The sequence below is a fragment of the Aulonocara stuartgranti genome (genome assembly GCF_965226115.1).
Source record: "Aulonocara stuartgranti genome assembly, chromosome: 22".
In the NCBI taxonomy this organism is placed as follows: Eukaryota; Metazoa; Chordata; class Actinopteri; order Cichliformes; family Cichlidae; genus Aulonocara; species Aulonocara stuartgranti.
In genome coordinates, this window is record NC_138957.1 from 31670650 (window position 1) to 31692654 (window position 22005).

The window sequence follows — 22005 nt, forward strand, 5'->3', positions numbered from 1 at the left end:
TTAGGTTGTGAACTATTACATTTTATGATTTGCTTTTTATATTATGTTATTACATTTGTGATTTTTCCTTTCTATTTGAGTTATTATTTTAAAAAATAATAAAAGAGGGGAACTGTTAGGTATTTTAGTACCATGGTAGCATTTACTGGATATTGTTTTATAGTGACATTATACAGGAAAACTCTGTCATTCAATAAGGCCCCTTTGTTTTAGTTATTTTTCTCTTTGACCCAAGAATTGATGTGTGAGAATCACAGGCTGGTACAAGGTTGAAATACCACAGAGATCACTCCCTCAGCTACATTAGTTTCTTAATCTTTTAGACGCCTGTTGAAGGCCAAATGGTTTGTTTCAGATTTCACTAATGTAAGAACTCTTCGTTTTGTGCCTTGAAAATATGTCGCTGAGATAATCACAATTGTAGCTGAGCTAATAAACTACACAAAGGATGCTTCTTCACCCAAGGGCAGGAAGACGCTGCCTTATCTTGGTCTGTACTGGTTTAAACTGATAATCTGCTGTCTCATGAATTTTACCCTCTATATAAACTGTTGTACTTGTGAATAAAGTTGAGTCACTTTGGGAAGACAATCTAAAGCAGTCTCTGTTTTCTTGTTCTCCCAAGCTGCTCCCGAGCTGCTCGTACTAACACGCTGAATGGCATGCTTGAATATTACTTGAGAATATATTTGACTGTGTTACAGACTAAGGGACATTCTCTGCTGATAGGTGAAGGTACATTCTCTGCTGATAGACGTCCACGCCTCGGAGGAAGCCGATCCACGGAGTAGGCCCTGGAAACAGTTTCCTTCAGTTAGGGTTATGGTTAAGGGTAGGGTTAGGTTTAGTCACAAGTCACCGTCAAATCATAATACGGGTAGGACGTCAAAGTAGGATGGTTTCTCAGAACACCGGCAATCACTTTTTGGCACAACACCGGGAGGGGACAAGCATCGAATGCGTTTGGAAAGGGAGGGGGGATGAGTGTGTATCAGTGTATGCGTTTAAAATTAATACAAATCACTCCACTGAGAAACTTAATAAGATTTTATCCACTGAATAGAAAATAAATTAAATAAATACAGTGTATACCCAGCATAACATGAACTAAACCTGTCATAACATAAAAATTTATAAAGACCAGATGAAACTAACCTTCCTTTCGTGATAAACTGGTTCATATGAGATATTTTACTTTCAGTTTCGTTGATTTCAGTGACGTTTACTCTCAGTAAATCCCTTTTGGCTCTGATCGAGGCTAATGGTGACGTTTCTCCTGGTTCTCCATTTTAGCTTTTTCTGGACAAGCAAACGCATAAAGTCTGTTAAAGGTTTGGATGTTTATGGTCACAATGAAGAAGAAGATGAAAGAAGAAAGATGAAAGCCTTCATCTTCTTTCTTCTCCTGGGAATACAGGGGGCAGCGGCAGGTCAGTTTGACTGTTATATTTTTGTCTTTTTCTATGTCAGATTTATGGAATTTGAAAGACAAATGGACGGACTGTTTGCTCCCCAGAAAGTTCCTGTACGCTAAACATTTAGTTGTAATGGATCCTAGTAGAAAATGTCAATGTTTAGAAACAATCGATTATATTATACAGATAATTAAATCGTCTGTTTATCTCTTCAATACCTAATAATAAACATTAAAGTTTAGATGAAGGCAAAGATTAAAACAAGGCGACATATTATGGGCAGAAATCTGTGCCATCAGAAACTGAATTTGAATAAGTTAAATTTGAATTGCTCAGATTGAATCTGAATTGTAACTTGACTAAATGCTTTTGAAAACTGAATTTGAATTAGTCTAATTTGAAATTGAATTTATGGTTTGAAAATGATCATCACTAAATTAAAATTGAATTTTATATTTTGAAAATGAATTGATTTGCTTTGAAACTGCATTTTATCCTTTAAAAATTCAGCTCTTGAATAATTTCAGTTTCACTTCTCACCATTCAGTTTCAGTTCTACAATTCAGTTTTTTGTGTAGCGTGGCGTAAGCCACCAAGTAACCGCTGTGGGCCTCTACTATGACTGGTACGAACTTCCAGGCCCAAAACTCTCACAGGACCGAGTCCAGAATAAACGGGACCAGAGGGTCAATATCAGTAAAAGATGTTCAAAATTTTATTCATATAACAAGACACCAAAGTTTTAAGAAAAAGAAAAAAAACCTAAAACATCACTACAACAAAAAGAGGTAGTATTGGTGCAACCAGACAGCAACGCGACTATCACCTGAGGGTTTGTTCCTCCTTGGCGGTCCCAGGTGCTCATCACTCTAAAAGAGACAATTCCACCTCAAACATATACAGGCCCAACCGAACACTTATAGCATGCACTAAGTGTTAGCTCAGGCAATAACGGTGGTAATACAAAAGCACTCTTAATAAACCTTAATCACGGCAAACCCACACACAGAGCACCTCTAAAAATCCTCATTCCCCCAAGGTATGAGCCCCACTCAGGGATTGCACGTTGCCCGCTTAGTATTGCACCAACCCAATAAAAATAAATAAAACCCGGGATAAAACAACGAAAATAATTAAAAACGGTGACCCTGCTAAAATCAAACAAAAACACAACCACACAGAGAAGGAGGGCATGTGCAACCTGCCCTACAGGAGGGAATACAATATAAGTTAAATTATAATGCATAATAGACTTTTCCCCCCTTTTTTTTAATGTCAAATATATTAAATTAACATACCTCGAGTAGGCAACTGTATTTGCTGCACACCTGATTTGTCTTGGCCTTTTCTTCAACAGAAATCACTACTAAAACATAAATTATAATAAACATCAAATACATTTCAACAAAATTTAAGAAAGGACACTAAAAGACAAACAGCCTGTACCTTGAACCTCATCTAGAGGTTTAAAACCACAGTTTGCGTCGTAGGCAATTAAACTTCTCGGCTCTTCACCTACTCACGCATCCATTACTCACAGCCGCTTGTCAGTGGGAATCATCAGCACCTGTTACTACTCCCTCTTTTATGCCCTCCATTGAATCCCCTGGGTCCTAAAGCCTTCTCCATTACATTTGGAACTTACATCCGGTTCCGGTTCAAGCGCAGATTAATAGAACTACGTTTTACTAGCGGACCGAAAGTGCTACTGACGGGAATGTACAGCATCTTGAGCTGAATTAAGACTTTAGAAGTCATTCGTCATGTCGAATGACCAGCGGATAAACTCTCAGGTTGGTAATAAATGTATTACATGTATAAGAACAAGCATCATGTTAACAAATGATAGCCGTAAGGTAACTTTTATGCTTATTGTAGCTGTTAGCTAAAAACGCTAATTTAGCGTAGTTTGCCCTGGATTCAGCTTTGACAACAAATATGATCGACTGTTCCTAGTAGAATTCCAAAGTTGTCATCTTGGACCCTCTCAGAGTGCCCCTCTGTATGCTTGCAGAGACCCCTACAGTAGGGAAACATGCAAAACAGTGTCCAAACGTTTGTATTTTAGCTTTATTTATGTCTTACACAGCATCACAACTCTTTGGCTAACTTAATAACTTTAGCTAAAGTGAATAGTTAGTCTAATTCATTAGTGCAGCATTACTGGATCACCTCTGTTTGAAGTGATATAATATGATATACAACTATCACTGAAACAGCAAACTTTGTAAATAAGCAAACAACACTTCTCATTCTCTAAACGTTTGGCCACAGCTGTAGATTACACTATCAGTGCTTGTTCACTCTTGACACTCATTACATTTCAAAATTTACTTTGTGCATTTACAGGTAAACAATATCTAATATTTTATCTAAATGAGTGCTTTGTCTTTGAAAAGGGTGAAGAGCCTGAGGCCGGTGACAGTCCAGTTCTACTCCAAGTACACCCTTACAGTGGCTCACAGGACAAGGCCACATTCCTGTCCTGCCAGAAGAGAAGAGAAACTTCAGAGTCTTCATGCAGTTCAACCACACCTGTCATATTCCATATGACAGGGGCCTCAAACTCCAGTCTTCAAGGGCCAGTGTCATGCAACTTTTCCATGCCCTCGAGGACTGGAGTTTGAGACCCCTGCTGTATAGTGTTCATGCAGTTTTCTACCCCACAGTTACAGCATGTCTGACTGCCTGTTCAGCATATGCAAAAATATATGAGTTTAAGCATGTGATGACTAAGGCCTTCCATTATGGTGTTTGTCATCACATGTCACAGACATCTGGATGATCATTTGGAATAAACTAAAAACTTGTTACTTCATCTTTTATCTTTATTATTATTATTGTTCTTATTTTACATTTTTCATTGTTAGGCATTGGGTTTATTTTTAGTAGTCCTTTCCAACTTCTTTCCCCTCTTCCATGTTACTGTGTCAGCTTGTCAGCATCTATTTGGGTTTGGAAGTGGAACAGAAAGTAAGGAAATCCAAAGTGCCATTAAAACCAGGAGAGGTTCTTATATTTCAGAAGGAGGGATTAATTCAAAAGAAATGACCTCAATGCCATATTTTATTTAGGAACCCTAGAGAGCACTTTGCAAAATAACACATTCTTATAATTTCACCCTCAGATGAGCCAAGCTACAACTGTCAGGGAAGGTGATGTAGGTACAGAGCATATGAGAGTGGTTAAGTTAATGTCTCTTGTCTAGATGAAGGCACAAAAGGGATCAATAGCAAGGCGTAGACATTCAGTATCTTCAGTCTTCAGTGGACACTCCATTTCTGGCACAAAACACCTGTAAAAGATGGTCGATTTAGGAGGTGACCCGACAACTTCAGCCTGTGAAATATAGTAATGGAGCAGTATGCTTTAAAAAACAAAATCTAATTAAGCATGCACTCAGTACCCTAAGAATTATTATGGTAGTTAAACACAGTGATAGTTGTATATCATATTATATCACTTCAAACAGAGGTGATCCAGTAATGTTACACTAATGAATTAGACTAACTATTCACTTTAGCTAAAGTTATTAAGTTAGCCAAAGAGTTGTGATGCTGTGTAAGACATAAATAAAGCTAAAATACAAAGGTTTGGACACTGTTTTGCATGTTTCCCTACTGTAGCATACAAGCATACAGAGGGGGTACTCTGAGAGGGTCCAAGATGACAACTTTGGAATTCTACTAGGAACAGTCGATCATATTTGTTTGTCAAAGCTGAATCCAGGGCAAACAACGCTAAATTAGCGTTTTTAGCTAACAGCTACAATAAGCATAAAAGTTACTGCACGGCTATCATTTGCAAATACCTGCCATTATCATTCGTTTTGTTAATAGAAAACAGAAAAAAGAACTGCTCAAGCAAGGAAGAAAGCTAAAAGGTACAAATGTTTATTTAAATGAACACCTAATCAAGAAAAATGCAGACATTGCAAGACAAGCAAGAATATTAAGAAAACAGAAGAAAATACAGTCAACTTGGACGTCAGACTGTAAAATATTCATTAAGTTAAATGGAACACCAGAGCAGGCTAAGGTTCTAGTCATCAAAGAGATGACGGAACTAGAAAAATATAACCGATAAATGCAAAGCAGTGCTAAATATGATGTGACCGTCCAAGTGCACAACCAACGCAGATGTCTGACAATTTTCAACTAACAACTCATATAGATATTGAAAATAAGACATTGATGTATGACAGCAACATAGATCCTGATTGTAATTTCTTTAACAATAAGACAAATGAATGCAATTATTATACAAATGAGCAACTTAAAAAGGAATTCAAGGTAGAACAGGGTATAACAATGGTTCACTTTAATAGTCGAAGCTTATATGCAAACTTTCAATCCATCAAAGACTACATAACACAGTTTGAACAGCCATTCAATGTGATAGCCATATCGGAGACCTGGATAACTCCTGGAAAAGAAGAAGACTTTAAAATAAATGGATATGAATTCCTTCATGTAGACAGGATCAACAAGAAAGGAGGTGGGGTGGCACTTTACATTGATAAAAACCTAAAGTACAAAAGAATGGGAAGAATGACAACTGTTATTGATGGAGTGATGGAATGTTTATCAGTGGAAATAATTATAGAAAAAAGGAAAAACCTAATTGTCAGTTGTATATATAGAACACCAGGATCTAAGATTGAGATATTTAAGGATAATATGGAGGACTTATTTACAAATATAAATCAGAAAAGAATGTTTATTTGTGGGGACTTTAATATTGACTTATTGAATCCAAATCATAATAAGAGTACAGAAGAATTTATTGATTCCATGTACAGCATAGGTTTATTTCCACTGATAACAAGACCGACCAGAATAACATCTCATTGTGCAACTCTATTAGATAATATATTTACAAATATAATAGAAGGAAAGATAAAAAGTGGGCTGTTAATCAATGATATAAGTGACCATTTACCAGTCTTTGCATCGTATAATTGCCATTATAAAGTGAACAACAATGGACATAAGATTATTTACAAAAGAATAAGAACAGAGAAGACCTTAAATTGTCTTAGAAATGAACTTTTAAAGCAAGATTGGAATATTGTATATGAACAAACAGAAGTTAATAAAGCTTACGAAGGATTTTTAAGAACATTTAACACATTACTTGATAAAAACTGCCCAGTAATTGAAATCAATAGGAAACACAACTATGCAGGAAGACCATGGATGACAAAAGGACTACAAAATGCCAGCAAAAAAAAGAATACCTTATATCGAGAATTCATAAAAAAGAGAACAATAGAAACTGAAATGAAGTATAAAACTTACAAAAATAAATTAACTAATATAATGAGATCCTGTAAAAGAGAGTATTACATTAAAAGGTTAGAACACAATAAAGATAACACAAGAGATATATGGAATGTATTAAACAGAATAATCAAAAATGAATCAAGGAATAATGATTACCCTGGATACTTTATAGAAGGGACAAGAAGTATTAATAACATGGAGGAGATAGTAAATGGCTTTAATGAATTCTTCGTAAACATAGGGCCAAAACTGGCAGAAGAAATAAAGGTTGATGGAATAGAAAGGGACACTGGTGAAAATATTGAAAGGAATAGTAGCTCAATGTTTTTAAGAGCAGTGGAAGAGAAAGAGATTTATGACATGGTTAGAGGACTTAAGAACAAAACCAGTACAGACTGGAATGATATTGATATGGTAACGGTAAAGACAGTTATTGATGGTATCGTAAAACCATTAAAATATATATTCAACTTGTCGTTTCAAAAAGGAGTTTTTCCACAAAAAATGAAAGTTGCTAAAGTTATTCCCATTTACAAAACCGGTGAAAGACATCATTTTACAAACTATAGACCAGTGTCAATACTCTCCCAGTTCTCTAAGATACTGGAAAAACTCTTCATAAAAAGATTTGACAGTTTTGTGGAAAAATATGAATTAATGACAGATAGTCAGTATGGGTTCAGAAACAACAGATCAACAGCTTTGGCACTGATAGATTTAATGGAAAAGATAACGGAATGTATGGATAATAAGAGGTATGCGCTCGGAGTTTTCTTAGATCTAAAGAAGGCGTTTGATACTGTTAATCATGAAATTCTATTAAAAAAACTGGAAAAGTACGGGTTTAGGGGAGTGGTTTTGGAATGGTTAAAAAGCTATGTAGGGAATAGGCAACAATATGTACAAATAAATGAATATAAATCTAATTTGATGGATATAGCTTGTGGAGTACCTCAAGGTTCAGTACTGGGTCCAAAAATGTTTATTATGTACTTAAATGATATCTGCAGAGTATCGGAGATTTTAAAGTTTGTAATATTTGCAGATGACACAAATATACTGTGTGCAGGTGGGGAATTGCCACAGGTTTTGGAAATGATCACACAGGAATTAACGATATTAAAGAAGTGGTTTGATATAAATAAATTATCATTGAATCTAGATAAAACCAAATTTATGTTGTTTGGAAACCAAAAGAAAAACATCGAAGTAGAAATATGTGTTGACAATGTATATTTAGAAAGAGTAAATGAAATAAAATTTCTTGGGGTGATCATTGACCACAAGCTCTGTTGGAAGCCACACATTACTTATGTTCGGGGGAAATTGGCACGGGGCATTGCCGTCCTGGGAAAAGCAAAGCATATGTTGGATCAGAAAGCACTGCACATTTTATACTGTGCTTTACTACTGCCATATATGAGCTACTGTGTAGAGGTCTGGGGAAACACATACAAAAGTAACACACAAACAATAACTATAATACAGAAAAGGGCCATTAGATTAATAAATAATGTAGGGTACAGGGACCATACAAATGCACTCTTTGTCAAAATGCAAGCTATTAAATTCCAAGACTTGGTGAAGCTTAAAACAGCGCAAATAATGTATAAAGTCAGAAATAAATTGCTTCCCAAAGAAATCTGTAAATTGTTCATAGAAAGAGAAGGTGGGTATAACTTAAGAGGGAAATGGAATTTAAAAATACAAAGTGCTAAAACAACTTTAAGAACTATGTCAATCTCAATTGCAGGAGTTAAATTATGGAACAGTCTAACAGAAGAAATAAAAGACAGTCAAAACATAAAACAGTTTAAAGTAAAATATAAAAACCTAATTTTAAATAAGTATAAGAATGAAGAAAACGGGGTTAACCCAGGATGGTAATGTTGCTGGTAATGGTGTTGCGGTTCTTTTTTGGTTGTTTTTTTGTTTTGTTTTGGTTTGTTGTTTTTCCATAACTTGTGTATCTGCAAATATACACATTCTGTATTTTTCATATGAAAGAAACTATACTGTGGTGGGGCTTGCTAATTTCTTGTTTTTGATTTATGTATGTTATGTTTTGTTTTACTTCATATGTTTATATGTTTCATATGTTGTTTGCTTAATTTAAGACAAAAAAAATTAAATGAATGAGAGGTAAAACTTGAGGGGGTAGGGACAAATAAGTAAATACTTCAGCCTACTCCTTTTCAAACAAATAATGGAATGATATTTTGTAATGATTGTGAAGGCACATGTTTGAAATGTTTGAAATAAAAATGAACTGAACTGAACTGAACTGTTAACATGACGCTTGTTCTTATACATGTAATACATTTATTACCAACCTGAGAGTTTATCCGCTGGTCATTCGACATGACGAATGGCTTCTGAATTCTTAATTCAGCTCAAGATGCTGAACATTCCCGTCAGTAGCACTTTCGGTCCGCTAGTAAAACGTAGTTCTATTAATCTGCGCTTGAACCGGAACCGGATGTAAGTTCCAAAAACTGAATTGTAGAACTGAAACTGAATGGTGAGAAGTGAAACTGAAATTATTCAAGAGCTGAATTTTTAAAGGATAAAATGCAGTTTCAAAGCAAATCAATTCATTTTCAAAATATAAAATTAAATTTCAATTTAGTGATGATCATTTTCAAACCATAAATTCAATTTCAAATTAGACTAATTCAAATTCAGTTTTCAAAAGCATTTATTCAAGTTACAATTCAGATTCAATCTGAGCAATTCAAATTCAAATTTAACTTATTCAAATTCAGTTTCTGATGGCACAGATTTCTGCCCATCTTATGTCCCAAACTATTTGATGATTTCCGGGTTTAAACCGTTCGTGACGCATTTTTAAGCGTTGTGACTCTGCTGTCTCTCCAAACAGTCCATCAAATAAAACATCAGTGAGGAGGTCTGATGATAATCTGGTGACAGGAATTAAAACGTTTATTTTAAAAACTAAGTACTATTTTAATTTTCATGAAGGTTTAAAACATTTTCACACAACAGCTGCTCATTAAAGTTAACTAAAGTTCATTTAAGTATCTTTATAAATATTATTTTTATTTTATTATTATTTAAAAATTACTTGTTCAATATATGAAGAGCCACATGTCGTAACTAACGAGTAGTTACACCCGGATATGAAGTTCACTGTTTTTCTGGTGTTATTGCTTAATTAACAGCGCAATGAGGTGACTTTTGTTGTGACGTGGATAAATAAAATAAAATAGAATTCAATTGAACTGAATTGAGATGCAAATTAAATCATTATTACTTCATAATATCAGATAGTTTATGTATGTAAAGTGTGAGTACACTACACATACCATCATGAACTAATTTTGGTATCACTGCTGAATGATCAATAAGAAGCTGCAAAGATATTGGAAGTAAAACTTTCTGTAACAATTTTAAGCTTTAAAAAATCTATAAAAATAATATAAACAAAGAAGAAGCATCGATATGCTTCAATCAATTCATATCATTTGTAATCAGAAATTGAAATGCAAAAGAGAACAACTCACTTCAGAGGTCATGCTGCGTAACAAAAGCAAAACAGATTAAAAAGAATATGTATTTTGTTTAACAATGAAAACAAAATAAAAATATAGTTAAATTAAAACCTATAATGCGTTCAAACCATCAATCATGAAAACTGAATTAAACTAAACTGAAGGATAAACAGACAAAGAGGGAGCTGAGTGTAAAAGCGAAGCTCTCAATTTACCGGTCGATCTACGTCCCTACCCTCACCTATGGCCACGAGCTGTGGGTAGTGACCGAAAGAACGAGATCGCGGATACAAGCGGCAGAAATGAGCTTCCTCCGAAGGGTGGCTGGCCTCTCCCTTAGAGATAGGGTGAGAAGTTCGGCCATCCGGGAGGGGCTCAGAGTAGAGCAGCTGCTGCTCCACATCGAAAGGAGCCAGCTGAGGTGGTTCGGGCATCTGACAAGAATGCCCCCTGGGCGGCTCCTGGGTGAGGTGTTCCAGGCATGTCCCACCGGGAGGAGGCCCCGGGGCAGACCCAGGACACGCTGGAGAGATTATATCTCTCGGCTGGCCTGGGAAGGCCTTGGTGTTCCCCCGGATAAGCTGGAGGAGGTGGCTGGGGAGAGGGAGGTCTGGGCCTCTTTGCTTAGGCTGCTGCCCCCGCGACCTGGCCTTGGATAAAGCGGATGAAGATGGATGGATGGATGGATGGATGGATGGATGGATGGATGGATGAAGGATAAACAACAGTTTTAAAACTTTCTGTGAATAATCAGGTTCAAACTAGAATTTGAAGTTTTGAAGAAAAGAGGATCAGAAAAATGACATTAAAGACTGAATATCTATTCATAAATCTATTTTGTGTTTTTTGAAGGGACAGCAGGATTATGACAGGGTGTCCTTAATGTGCTGTAGTTTTTCTTATTGTGTTATTTAAAAAATAACCAGATTTATAAGTCTGTGTTCCTGAGATCTCACAACATTAACTGTTTCTTACAGTGACCCACTCGCTGAAGTATTTCTACACTGCGTCCTCTCAAGTCCCAAACTTCCCAGAGTTTGTGGTTGTTGGGATGGTTGATGATGTTCAGGTTGATTATTATGACAGCAACACGGAGAAAGCTGTGCCCAAACAGGACTGGTTTGCCAGCAACATAGATCAGCAGTACTGGGAGAGTCAGACTGCAAAAAGGAGGGCTGACCAGCAGTGGTTCAAAGCCAACATTGAGATTGCAAAGCAGCGCTTCAACCAAACTGGAGGTTTGTTCATGTTTCATTTTTACTGATATTTGCTGTTAATGTTTTCAGTGTGTTTTGTTTACAGTAGTAAACAGGTTTGCACACATTAAATGTTTCATTCAGATTACAGATTAAAATTATTAACATAATAATACGTAATAAATGTAGAACTACAGTCTGGGAAACTTTCATTTAATCCAAACAGCTTTAATGATCATGTTTGTATGAACTGCCATAATTTAACTGTTTAGTTGATCAAAATAATCAAATAATAAAGATAAATTCATGATATTTGCAGTTTTCGGTTTATATTTAGGATTTTTTGCCTCTGAAACCTTGATGGTTGTTTTTGCTGCAATTTCTTAATAATCGATTATTCAGAAAATAATCTCCAGAAAATCAGCAGGATCTAAATAATCAGTCTGACGTGTGTTTGTTTTACAATTATTGTGAACCAATATTTGACTTTTAATAAAAACAATCCTGGACTGAAACTCTCCTTCAGTGGAAGCTTCTAGAAAAACCTCAACATAGTCCGGTGTGTAGTTTTCCCGCAGTTATACGATTTTTTTTAGAACAATAGGAGGCTGCAGAGTTTCAGAGGATGGAAACTTAAACCCAGGATCAGGATCTGTGTCTGCTGCTCAGGATCCATCTTAGTGTGTTTGTCTGTTCCTGCAGCTCACAGGAAGTCGCTCCGTGTCTCAGTTCAGACGACCCTCACAAATAATCACATGTTGTAATAAATTATAGAAAAAGAAAATATGTCAGACACCATCAACAGCATCTTAGGATGAAATAATTTATCATCTAGCTGAGATGTTAAATGTGCTGTGATGGCACAGTTTTGACAGCAGTTTTTCCAGATTCCATTAAACACATAATAATAATAATAATAATAATAATAATAATAATAATAATAATAATAATAATAATAATAATAATAATAATGTTATATTTAATACAAAACAGTAGAATCAAGCAGGGTTGACTTTGTAACAGGCTGAAAGTAGAGACAGCTCAAAGGCCCGTTCACTGTCCACGGCCTCTTTATGAATGGATTTAACTAAATGCATGAAAATAAAACATTCATCCCGTTTTCATGAGGAAATGTTTTCAGGATTATCTTTCATTAGCAGAGGTTCCATAAATAAATCGGTGACAAACTCAAAGCTACTCTGTGGAAAATAAATAAATATTTAACTTTTAGTTTTACTTCAATAGGACAACAGTTTGGTGAGAAGTAGACCAAAAATAAGAAACACAAACTAACAGACAGACGTTTAACAGCTAACAGTTGCTCTAAATTTTACACTGATTTTTATTTATTCTTTATTTATTTAAAAATAAGACAGTAAATATGAGTTTCAGTCGATGTTTAATATTTTTGGTCCCAGATTTAAAATTTAATGTTTTTTTTTTTACTAATAAACAACAACCTGAAAATATAATCAAGGAAAGTAAAGTGTTAAAATGTCTTATTTTTCCCATAAACTGGCTGAAGGTTGATTATTAAGGTGGTGTTGTTAAATCAGGACGCCGTAAAATTTAGCAAGAAATTTCCAGAAAGCGGAGGAAAATAACAGCGTTCTGGGTCACTGAGCTGCTTTTTCTGGCGCTCAGTGACTCGTGATGTAATATTCAGGGTGGTATCAACAATACTGATCCGACACCGATACTTTGTACAAAAACTTAACGTGTTATTGTATTTCAAATTATAGCTTCATAATGATCACAGGACATCAGACTACTTGTTCTTATTGTTTAGTTATGAAGAATTGTCATATAGTTGTGAGTTAATTGACGCCATTTGAACACGTATATCTTGTCATTTAACATGTATATACTTGCCTGGACTTTCAACAAAAACATCAAAGGAGTAAAGACAACACCAGCTCATCCCACATTCACTTTGATGCCGCCTATAAGGAGGTGTTTTTGCGAGATTTCCATGGACATTCACAGCGTCCTGATTTATTGATTAGCAATTATATAGTAATATAATAATAGTAATATAATTTATTAACCAAACAGGCTGGAAAAGTGTGGTGTGTAACTCCACATGTTCATATAAAGAAAATACCTGTGATGATGCACCGAGGCGTTTCTGTTGGCTTTGAGAGCAGCGATGTTATAAAAGCAGGAATGACTCCTCGTGTCGCTCTCACCTGTAGACTGTCGGCTCTCATCATAGCATCAGTGGCACTCAGGTTCCTACTGAAAGACACCCACAGATCTCTGTGCTACACATCCAATAATATCATTAATGTGAATGTTTTAATATTTTTAGTGCAAAATCTGATCTGGTCACAGCGCTGAAAAACACCAAAGTGTCCCAGCATGGAGTCAAATTCAAAGTCGGAGTTATTGTTTCAGTCCTCTGCTCTTAGTAAATGTAATAAATTTGACAACATGGTTGTAAAATCTTAGAGGAACCTTTTTCACCTTTTTGTCAGGTCACAGCACAAGAAATTAACTGATTTATCAAAAATAATTTCTTGCATAGTCAACAATGATGACATGAAGCATTTGCTGGAGCCTGAAATGCTGTAAGTAGAACTCCAGATTAGATTAATGTCACATGATCATATTAAACAGAGACACCTCTAGAAAAACCTCAGGACAGTCTGGTGTTTAGTTTTTTTTTTGTTGGAGGATTTTGTTGGACTGATGACGGCTGCAGAGTTTCAGAGGATGTAAATTTAAATCCAGAATCAGGATCTGTGTCGGCTGCTCAGGATCCAGCTTAGTGTGTTTGTCTGATCCTGCAGCTCACAGGAAGTTGCTCCACCTACAGCAGCATAGATAAACTGTGCAGTGATATCTCTGGAGTCAGGACGTAGATGTGTTAACGGGAGAAAATGAATTCTGTTTTTTCCCAGTGTCTTTTTCTAAAATCTACATTGTTAATGATGACTGGTTTTAAAAATCTTCCAATGAGACAAAAACAGCCATAAATGTAGATCCTCTATATGTTGATCACGTCTCTGTGTCAGTATAAGACTTTAGTGCAGCCTCTCTCTGGTTCACTGCAGTCTTTGTCTCTGTGTTTCTGTCAGGTGTTCACATTTACCAGCAGATGTGCGGCTGTGAATGGGATGAAGAAACAGGTGAAGTGAATGGATATCACCAAGAAGGTTATGATGGAGAGGACTTCATAAGCTTTGACCTGAAGACAGCGACATGGGTCGCTCCAAAACAACAGGCTGTCATGACACAGATGAAGTGGGGAAATAACAGAGCTATGATGGCTCTGTATAAGTACTACCTCACCCAGATTTGTCCTGAGTCACTGAAGAAGTATGTGAACTATGGGAGGAGCTCTCTGATGAAAACAGGTAAAATCTACGACCAGAATTAGATTGTTAACCAAAAGTTATATGTCTCAGTTTATTACTTAATATGATATTAAATTAACCTTTTCAGGCATGAATTATGAAAACCTCAATCAGAGCTTTTTTTTCTTGAGTATTTTTATTCATCTTAAGGCATGAAAAAAAGATTTTTCAAGTACTTTTCATTTTTAAAGAGTATTTTTACATGTCCACTTAGTTGTACAACAAACATTTTGACTTATGAATTTGACAATATATATATATATATATATATATATATATATATATATATATATATATATATATATATATATATATATATATATATATATATAAAAAAACACCCAGCGCGCCCCTGCGGGCGGTTTATCCTTCAAGCTCGGGTCCTCTACCAGAGGCCTGGGAGCTTGAGGGTCCTGCGCAGTATCTTAGCTGTTCCCAGGACTGCGCTCTTCTGGACAGAGATCTCCGATGTTATTCCCGGGATCTGCTGGAGCCACTCGCCTAGCTTGGGAGTCACCGCACCTAGTGCTCCGATTACCACGGGGACCACCGTTACCTTCACCCTCCACATCCTCTCGAGCTCTTCTCTGAGCCCTTGGTATTTCTCAAGCTTCTCGTGTTCCTTCTTCCTGATATTGCTGTCATTCGGAACCGCTACATCGATCACTACGGCCGTCTTCTTCTGTTTGTCTACCACCACTATGTCCGGTTGGTTAGCCACCACCATTTTGTCCGTCTGTATCTGGAAGTCCCACAGGATCTTAGCTCGGTCATTCTCCACCACCCTTGGGGGCATCTCCCATTTTGACCTCGGGACTTCTAGGTTATACTCGGCACAGATGTTCCTGTACACTATGCCGGCCACTTGGTTATGGCGTTCCATGTATGCCTTGCCTGCTAGCATCTTGCACCCTGCTGTTATGTGCTGGATTGTCTCTGGGGCATCTTTACACAGCCTGCACCTGGGGTCTTGCCTGGTGTGATAGACCCCAGCCTCTATGGATCTTGTACTCAGAGCTTGTTCTTGTGCTGCCATGATTAGTGCCTCTGTGCTGTCTTTCAGTCCAGCTTTGTCCAGCCACTGGTAGGATTTCTGGATATCAGCCACCTCCTCTATCTGCCGGTGGTACATACCGTGCAGGGGCCTGTCCTTCCATGATGGTTCCTCGTCTCCCTCCTCTTTCTTGGGTTTCTGCTGCCTGAGGTATTCACTGAGCACTCGGTCAGTTGGGGCCATCTTCCCAATGTATTCTTGGATGTTCCTTGTCTCATCCTGGACTGTGGTGCTGACACTCACCAGTCCCCGGCCCCCTTCCTTCCGCTTAGCGTACAGCCTCAGGGTGCTGGACTTGGGGTGAAACCCTCCATGCATGGTAAGGAGCTTTCTTGTCTTTATGTCAGTGGCTTCTATCTCCTCCTTTGGCCAGCCTATTACCCCAGCAGGGTACCTGATCACGGGCAGGGCGTACGTGTTGATGGCCCGGATCTTGTTCTTACCATTCAGCTGACTCCTCAGGACTTGCCTGACCCTCTGCAGGTACTTGGTGGTTGCAGCCTTTCTAGCGGCCTCTTCATGGTTCCCATTTGCCTGCGGGATCCCCAGGTACTTGTAACTGTCCTCTATGTCTGCAATGTTGCCTTCTGGTAGTTCAATCCCCTCAGTTCTGACTACCTTCCCTCTCTTTGTTACCATCCGACTACACTTCTCCAGTCCGAACGACATTCCAATGTCATTGCTGTATAGCCTGGTAGTGTGGATCAGTGAATCGATGTCTCGTTCACTCTTGGCATATAGCTTGATGTCATCCATGTACAGGAGGTGGCTGACAACTGCTCCGTTCCGTAGTCGGTATCCGTAGCCAGTCTTGTTAATGATCTCACTGAGGGGGTTCAGGCCTATGCAGAACAGCAGTGGGGACAGAGCATCTCCTTGGTAGATCCCGCACTTGATGGTGACTTGTGCTATGGGCTTGGAGTTGGCCTCTAGTGTTGTACGCCACATCCCCATTGAGTTCCTGATGAAGGCTCTTAGGGTCCCATTGATCTTGTACAATTCTAGGCATTCCAGTATCCAGCTGTGGGGCATTGAGTCATAGGCCTTCTTGTAATCAATCCAGGCAGTGCACAGGTTGGTCAGTCTGGTCTTGCAGTCTCGGCTGATTGTTCTGTCTACCAGTAGCTGGTGTTTTGCACCTCTGGTATTCTTGCCAATTCCTTTCTGTGTCCCGCTCATGTATTGACCCATGTGCAAGTAACCCCGGCGGAAGGGGCTACATGAATAGGATGAGGGACCTATGGATATATATATATATATATATATATATATATATATATATATATATATATATATATATATATATATATATATATATATATATATATATATATATATATTAAAAATATTTTATAACAATATATGTAACAACTATAACAACTGTAACCCTGCCTATGGAGTGACACATCAGTGTTCAATGTAGTGGTTTATGTGCAAGTTTACCATCATCACTGACACAAATACAAGAAAACAGCCTTTGAATAGTTGTCCACTGTAGTGACCCCTAATGTGAAAGGGTTAATATAATTGCACTTTGCGTGGCCTTTTGAAACATTTTTTAAATTTAATATAATTTTATAAACTACATCACATCAAAAGAAATTGGTATGGTTTTAATAATAATAGTAATGGGCGACCGTGGCTCAGGGGGTTGGGAATCGCATCTGTAACCAGAAGGTCGCCGGTTCGATCCCTGGGCTCTCTGTCCTGGTCGTTGTGTCCTTGGGCAAGACACTTTACCCTACTTGCCTACTGGTGTTGGCCAGAGGGGCCGATGGCGCGATATGGCAGCCTCGCTTCTGTCAGTCTGCCCCAGGGCAGCTGTGGCTACAACTGTAGCTGCTTCCACCAGTGTGTGAATGCGAGAGTGAATGAATAGTGGCATTGTAAAGCGCTTTGGGTGCCTTGAAAAGCGCTATATAAATCCAATCCATTAATAATAATAATAATCTTGTTGGTTGTTGGTCATCATAGCAGATCATCTTCCACAGTTTTAGCTCTGATATACTCATTTCTAATCCTTCTCACTCCTTATGATAATTTTAATATCATCAGTTCTGTCTCCTGTATTTGTCTCAGTGCCACCATCCTCAGATATTAAATCACAGCAGGTCTCACTGCCATCTTCTAAACCTTCCTTTCCACTCTTGCTCGTCTCCATCCACTCCACCTTGTCCGCACTCTTTTCTTCACGTCTCGTCTGCACTATGCACCCCTCCAGCTCAAATACAAGTAATAGTAATAATACAGAAAGAATGAACTGTTTGTCTTTACTCCACAGTTGTCCCCAAAGTGTCTCTCCTCCAGAAGTCTTCCTCCTCTCCAGTCACCTGCCACACTACAGGTTTCTATCCTAACAGAGCCGAGATGGTCTGGAAAAAAGATGGAGTGGAGCTTCATGAGGGTGTGAACAAAGGAGAGATTCTCACCAACAATGACGGGACCTTCCAGATGAGTGTTGACCTGGATCTCTCATCAGTCAAACCTGAAGACTGGCACAGATACAGATGTGTGTTTCAGCTCTCTGGTGTGAACGAGGACATCGTCACCAAACTGGACAAAGCAGTGATCAAGACCAATGAAGGTGAGTTTGGAATCAGGATCAGATGAGTGATAAACATGGGAAACACACTTGAATTACTGCAATACCCTGTGGTTCATGTTGGATGAGAAAGTTTGTTTGCTTTGATATTCTTTCTGTCAGCTTCTGTCAGAATAATTTTAAAACTTAAATCAGTTTGGACCAAGTTGTGTTTTTCCACCACATTTTTTCCTGCTGAACATTGATGAATATAAAACATGTTCATGTGTGGCCGCTGATTATCTGACTAATGGACAGTTTTAGAAGATTAAATAGTAAATTGGGGAAAATGTATATTTTGAAACATATGTTCAAATTTTTTGGCAATGTATTGAAATTAAATTAAATGGCAGAACTTTTATTGTTGGAATGAAAACAAACATTAGTGAGACAAATATGTAGTGACCATAAACGAAGCTCTTGTGCATGATTGTTATCTGATTGGAAACTTTTTGTTCTCACCTTTTGTTTGTTCTGTGATCCACAGGAAATTCCTTCTCCTCGATCATCTCTGTTGTTGCTGCTGTGGTCGTTCTTGCTGCCATCGCTGTGATCGCATTCATTATTTACAAAAAGAGGACAGGTGAGAAACAAACTTCCTGGATTTTTCTTGTATAATGCAACAACAATGATGACATAGTGCAAACAATAATAATGATAGTAAGAGTAATATGACTTAATTGAAGTCATTATTAACAGTTTTCAAAAGAAAACAAACAATGCACACAGGATTAAACAGGTAACAACCAAAAGCAGTGTAAGCTGAGTCTTCAGGTTAATATTTAAATATTTTAACACTTTCTCTGCCAGCAGGATGATCAGACTCTTTTAAATCCTCAATATATTACAACGATATTCATTAATCATGCTCGTTGTGTTTCATAACTTGCCCCTTCATTTCTCTACACTTGTAGATTTTTGTCCAGTTACTTCACTTTTTCTTCTTGTCTGTTATTTACTTTTTCTGCATCATTTTTCTTTCTGTCTTTGTGTTTTGTTTGTTTTTGTTTTGTTTTTTACACCTGAGCTACAGTTTGTGTCAGGGAACAAAATAACCACCAACTCAGTTATTGAAACCCAAACATTATTTCTCTTTTCTTAACCATCAACTCTGCCAAACAAACACATCCTGAGGTACACCTTTACCTGCATTAGAAATGTGTACGTTCTCTACCTTCAGTCGCTTTACTTATAAATTTAACACGAGCACATTTTGTGGGAAAAGTCAGGATATATCTATAAACACATTAGTGAGTAAGCCCAGTGTCTATGTTTTTAATTTTACACATTAAATTAATGCTTTTGTCCAGATTACAAAATGAAAACATGAAATTATGTTTGATGCCTTGTACAATACATGAAAAAAATTGTGTTAACATTTACAACAAATTACTAACATGATGTATTTTTTCTTTTTTATTTCAGGCAAACGTCCACCATCTCGTAAGTTAAAATTTGTCACTTTTCTCTAATCTCTTGTCTACACTAAATTAAAAAGGGTTTCTGTACTCTAATCTAAACAGTCTTTCAGGGCTGTTTCCTGTTGTGTTCGATTGTTGTAAAAGTGACAGATGAGAGCAGGATGTGGACTAACATTGTGTTTCTGACCTACAGCTGTAGAGAACCCTGAAGTCCAGGAGCAAATGCTTCCTCAAGCCTAAACCACAAACAGCTCTGCACACAGTGAGTTACTTCATATTTGTGTCTCATGTTTTAGCTTTCTTTTAAAACTTATGTAAAATACTGGCTGTAGTAAAATCTCCTGTTTAAATATATCCAAAAAAAAGTGCTTTAGTATAACTAAATCATATGAAGAGAAAGATGCTTTCAAAAGAACGTTTCATGAAATGATTTAACAAAATGAAAACAAATGTGTTAATTCCCTTCAGAAACATATGAAGTAAATACTCGATTGAATCAGAATTTTAGATCTTAATGAAACTGTAAATGTGTTATTTGTGGATTTGATTTATCCTAACATTTATTTTATTTCTTTATGTCTACAGAGAACATGAGAGAAGACGTGTCAGCTCGTTCTTCTCCATAAACTGGAATTCATTGAATTCGTTGATTCGTTGATTGTTCACAGACTTTAGATCTGTTAAAAAGATCTAAAGTCTAAAATATAGTTGCAGATGCTTATTAGTCAAGATTTAATGGAAAGGAGTTTGAAAATGAGTTGGCAAATGTTTAACATATACATCATAATGGTGGCATTAAATTATTCTGAAGATCTAACAAAGATGTGACCACCTGGAGAGACGTAAAACACAATAAAAACAATATGAAACAATGAAAGCATCACAGCAGTCTCAATACAATCATAATTAAACCTTTGTATGTTCATCTTCACTCAAACATATATTAGTTTAGTGTTTCTGGTTTTCTTGTAAATTATTGAATCACTCATGAATGCTGAGATTCCCTCACTCTCAGTGATAAAGGAATCATAATAATATATTTCTAAATCTTGTACGTTTACTTAAAATTTGATTTAAAAGACAAACTTGTGTTGAATTCCAGGAGACCTTAAAAGATTTTACTTTATATCTGATTTATTTCTTAATTAATAAAGATTATGTTTATTCTCTGTTGTTTGATTTAAGACAAGTTTTGAGTGTTTTTGATTTTAGAGTTTAGTTCATGTTGAGATTCTGGAGGTTTGTGTGGGTTATGTTTTTAACACATTGGTGGGTTTGTTTCTGTTTATATATCACTAAAACTGCATTGCTCTTTCTCTCCTTTTTGTACTTTTGCTTTTCAATAAAGTCCCAAATAATCCAAATTGCTGTGACTTTTTAAAAAAATAAAATGTACACTTGGCTAAAGTTTCATGAATCCAGCCCAAATATTAATGGATTAGCTACAATTTAACTTGTGATAGTAGCTCAGTAAGCTTAGGTGTAATGATGCCAGCTCCAGTCCATTAAGTGTCCTTGTGACAAAAGTATTGTGTGTGTGTTGTATTGTGGTTCGATGTTTGCTTTTGTGGATGTTTATTTTTTTCATTTGGTTTACCAACACTAGACTTGACAATTTGCATATGATGAAGTAACTGACCTCACAGCCCATTGTTCCTTCAGTGGGCTGGTTTCAGCTATTGTGTAAATGTACTGTTTATGGGAAACCTGCAGTCAGCTGAGACTGAAGAAGTCACCTGGATGAGTGACGAAATGTTTCTCCCACTGAAAACTACGTCCAGATGAACAGAATCAACCTTCACACTTTATAGACTTGTGCTATTCCAGAATGGTCGCCTGAATCAGGTAGAGTATAAAAGGAAGCCAGCTGCTTTTAGAGGGGTTGGGTTCTTTGGCGTGTGTTGACACGTAAACTCATACTTTATTTAATAAAGCCTACCAGTTGATGGCAAAATTTAATTCCAGCCTCGTGCCATTTTGTTTGAACTGACACATGACCGCCAGCCAGCTTGACGGAGTTTAAAAGAACTGTTAGTGCAGAGATTTTGAAATAATGTTTGCCGAACATTAATAATCAAGGCTTCTTAAAACCAAATGGTGTTACATCTATAGCCACTGTTTGGTGTTTTAACAGTGTAAGGCTTGAGATGCTCTCAGCCACATGTCTCAGATTATTTTAGTT

At 37.0% G+C, this 22005-nt stretch overlaps 1 protein-coding gene across 2 annotated transcripts in view; it reads left to right on the forward strand.

The window, feature by feature from the left end:
• Positions 1-1246: 1246 nt before the first annotated feature.
• Positions 1247-22005, forward strand: part of LOC309699207 (class I histocompatibility antigen, F10 alpha chain-like) — a 63423-nt gene continuing 42664 nt past the window's right edge. Inside the window, exons 1-8 of one of the 2 annotated variants that reach the window (XM_082522131.1) lie at positions 1247-1430; positions 11190-11450; positions 14489-14767; positions 18103-18405; positions 18890-18985; positions 19828-19845; positions 20017-20085; positions 20409-21230. In XM_082522131.1, coding sequence (XP_082378257.1) covers positions 1262-1430; positions 11190-11450; positions 14489-14767; positions 18103-18405; positions 18890-18985; positions 19828-19845; positions 20017-20063 — 1173 coding nt within the window. In that variant the 5' untranslated portion in view covers positions 1247-1261 and the 3' untranslated portion in view covers positions 20064-20085; positions 20409-21230. Of the gene's footprint in view, positions 1431-11189; positions 11451-14488; positions 14768-18102; positions 18406-18889; positions 18986-19827; positions 19846-20016; positions 20086-20408; positions 21231-22005 lie in introns of those variants that run through there. The other variant, XM_082522130.1, reaches the window with a different exon arrangement.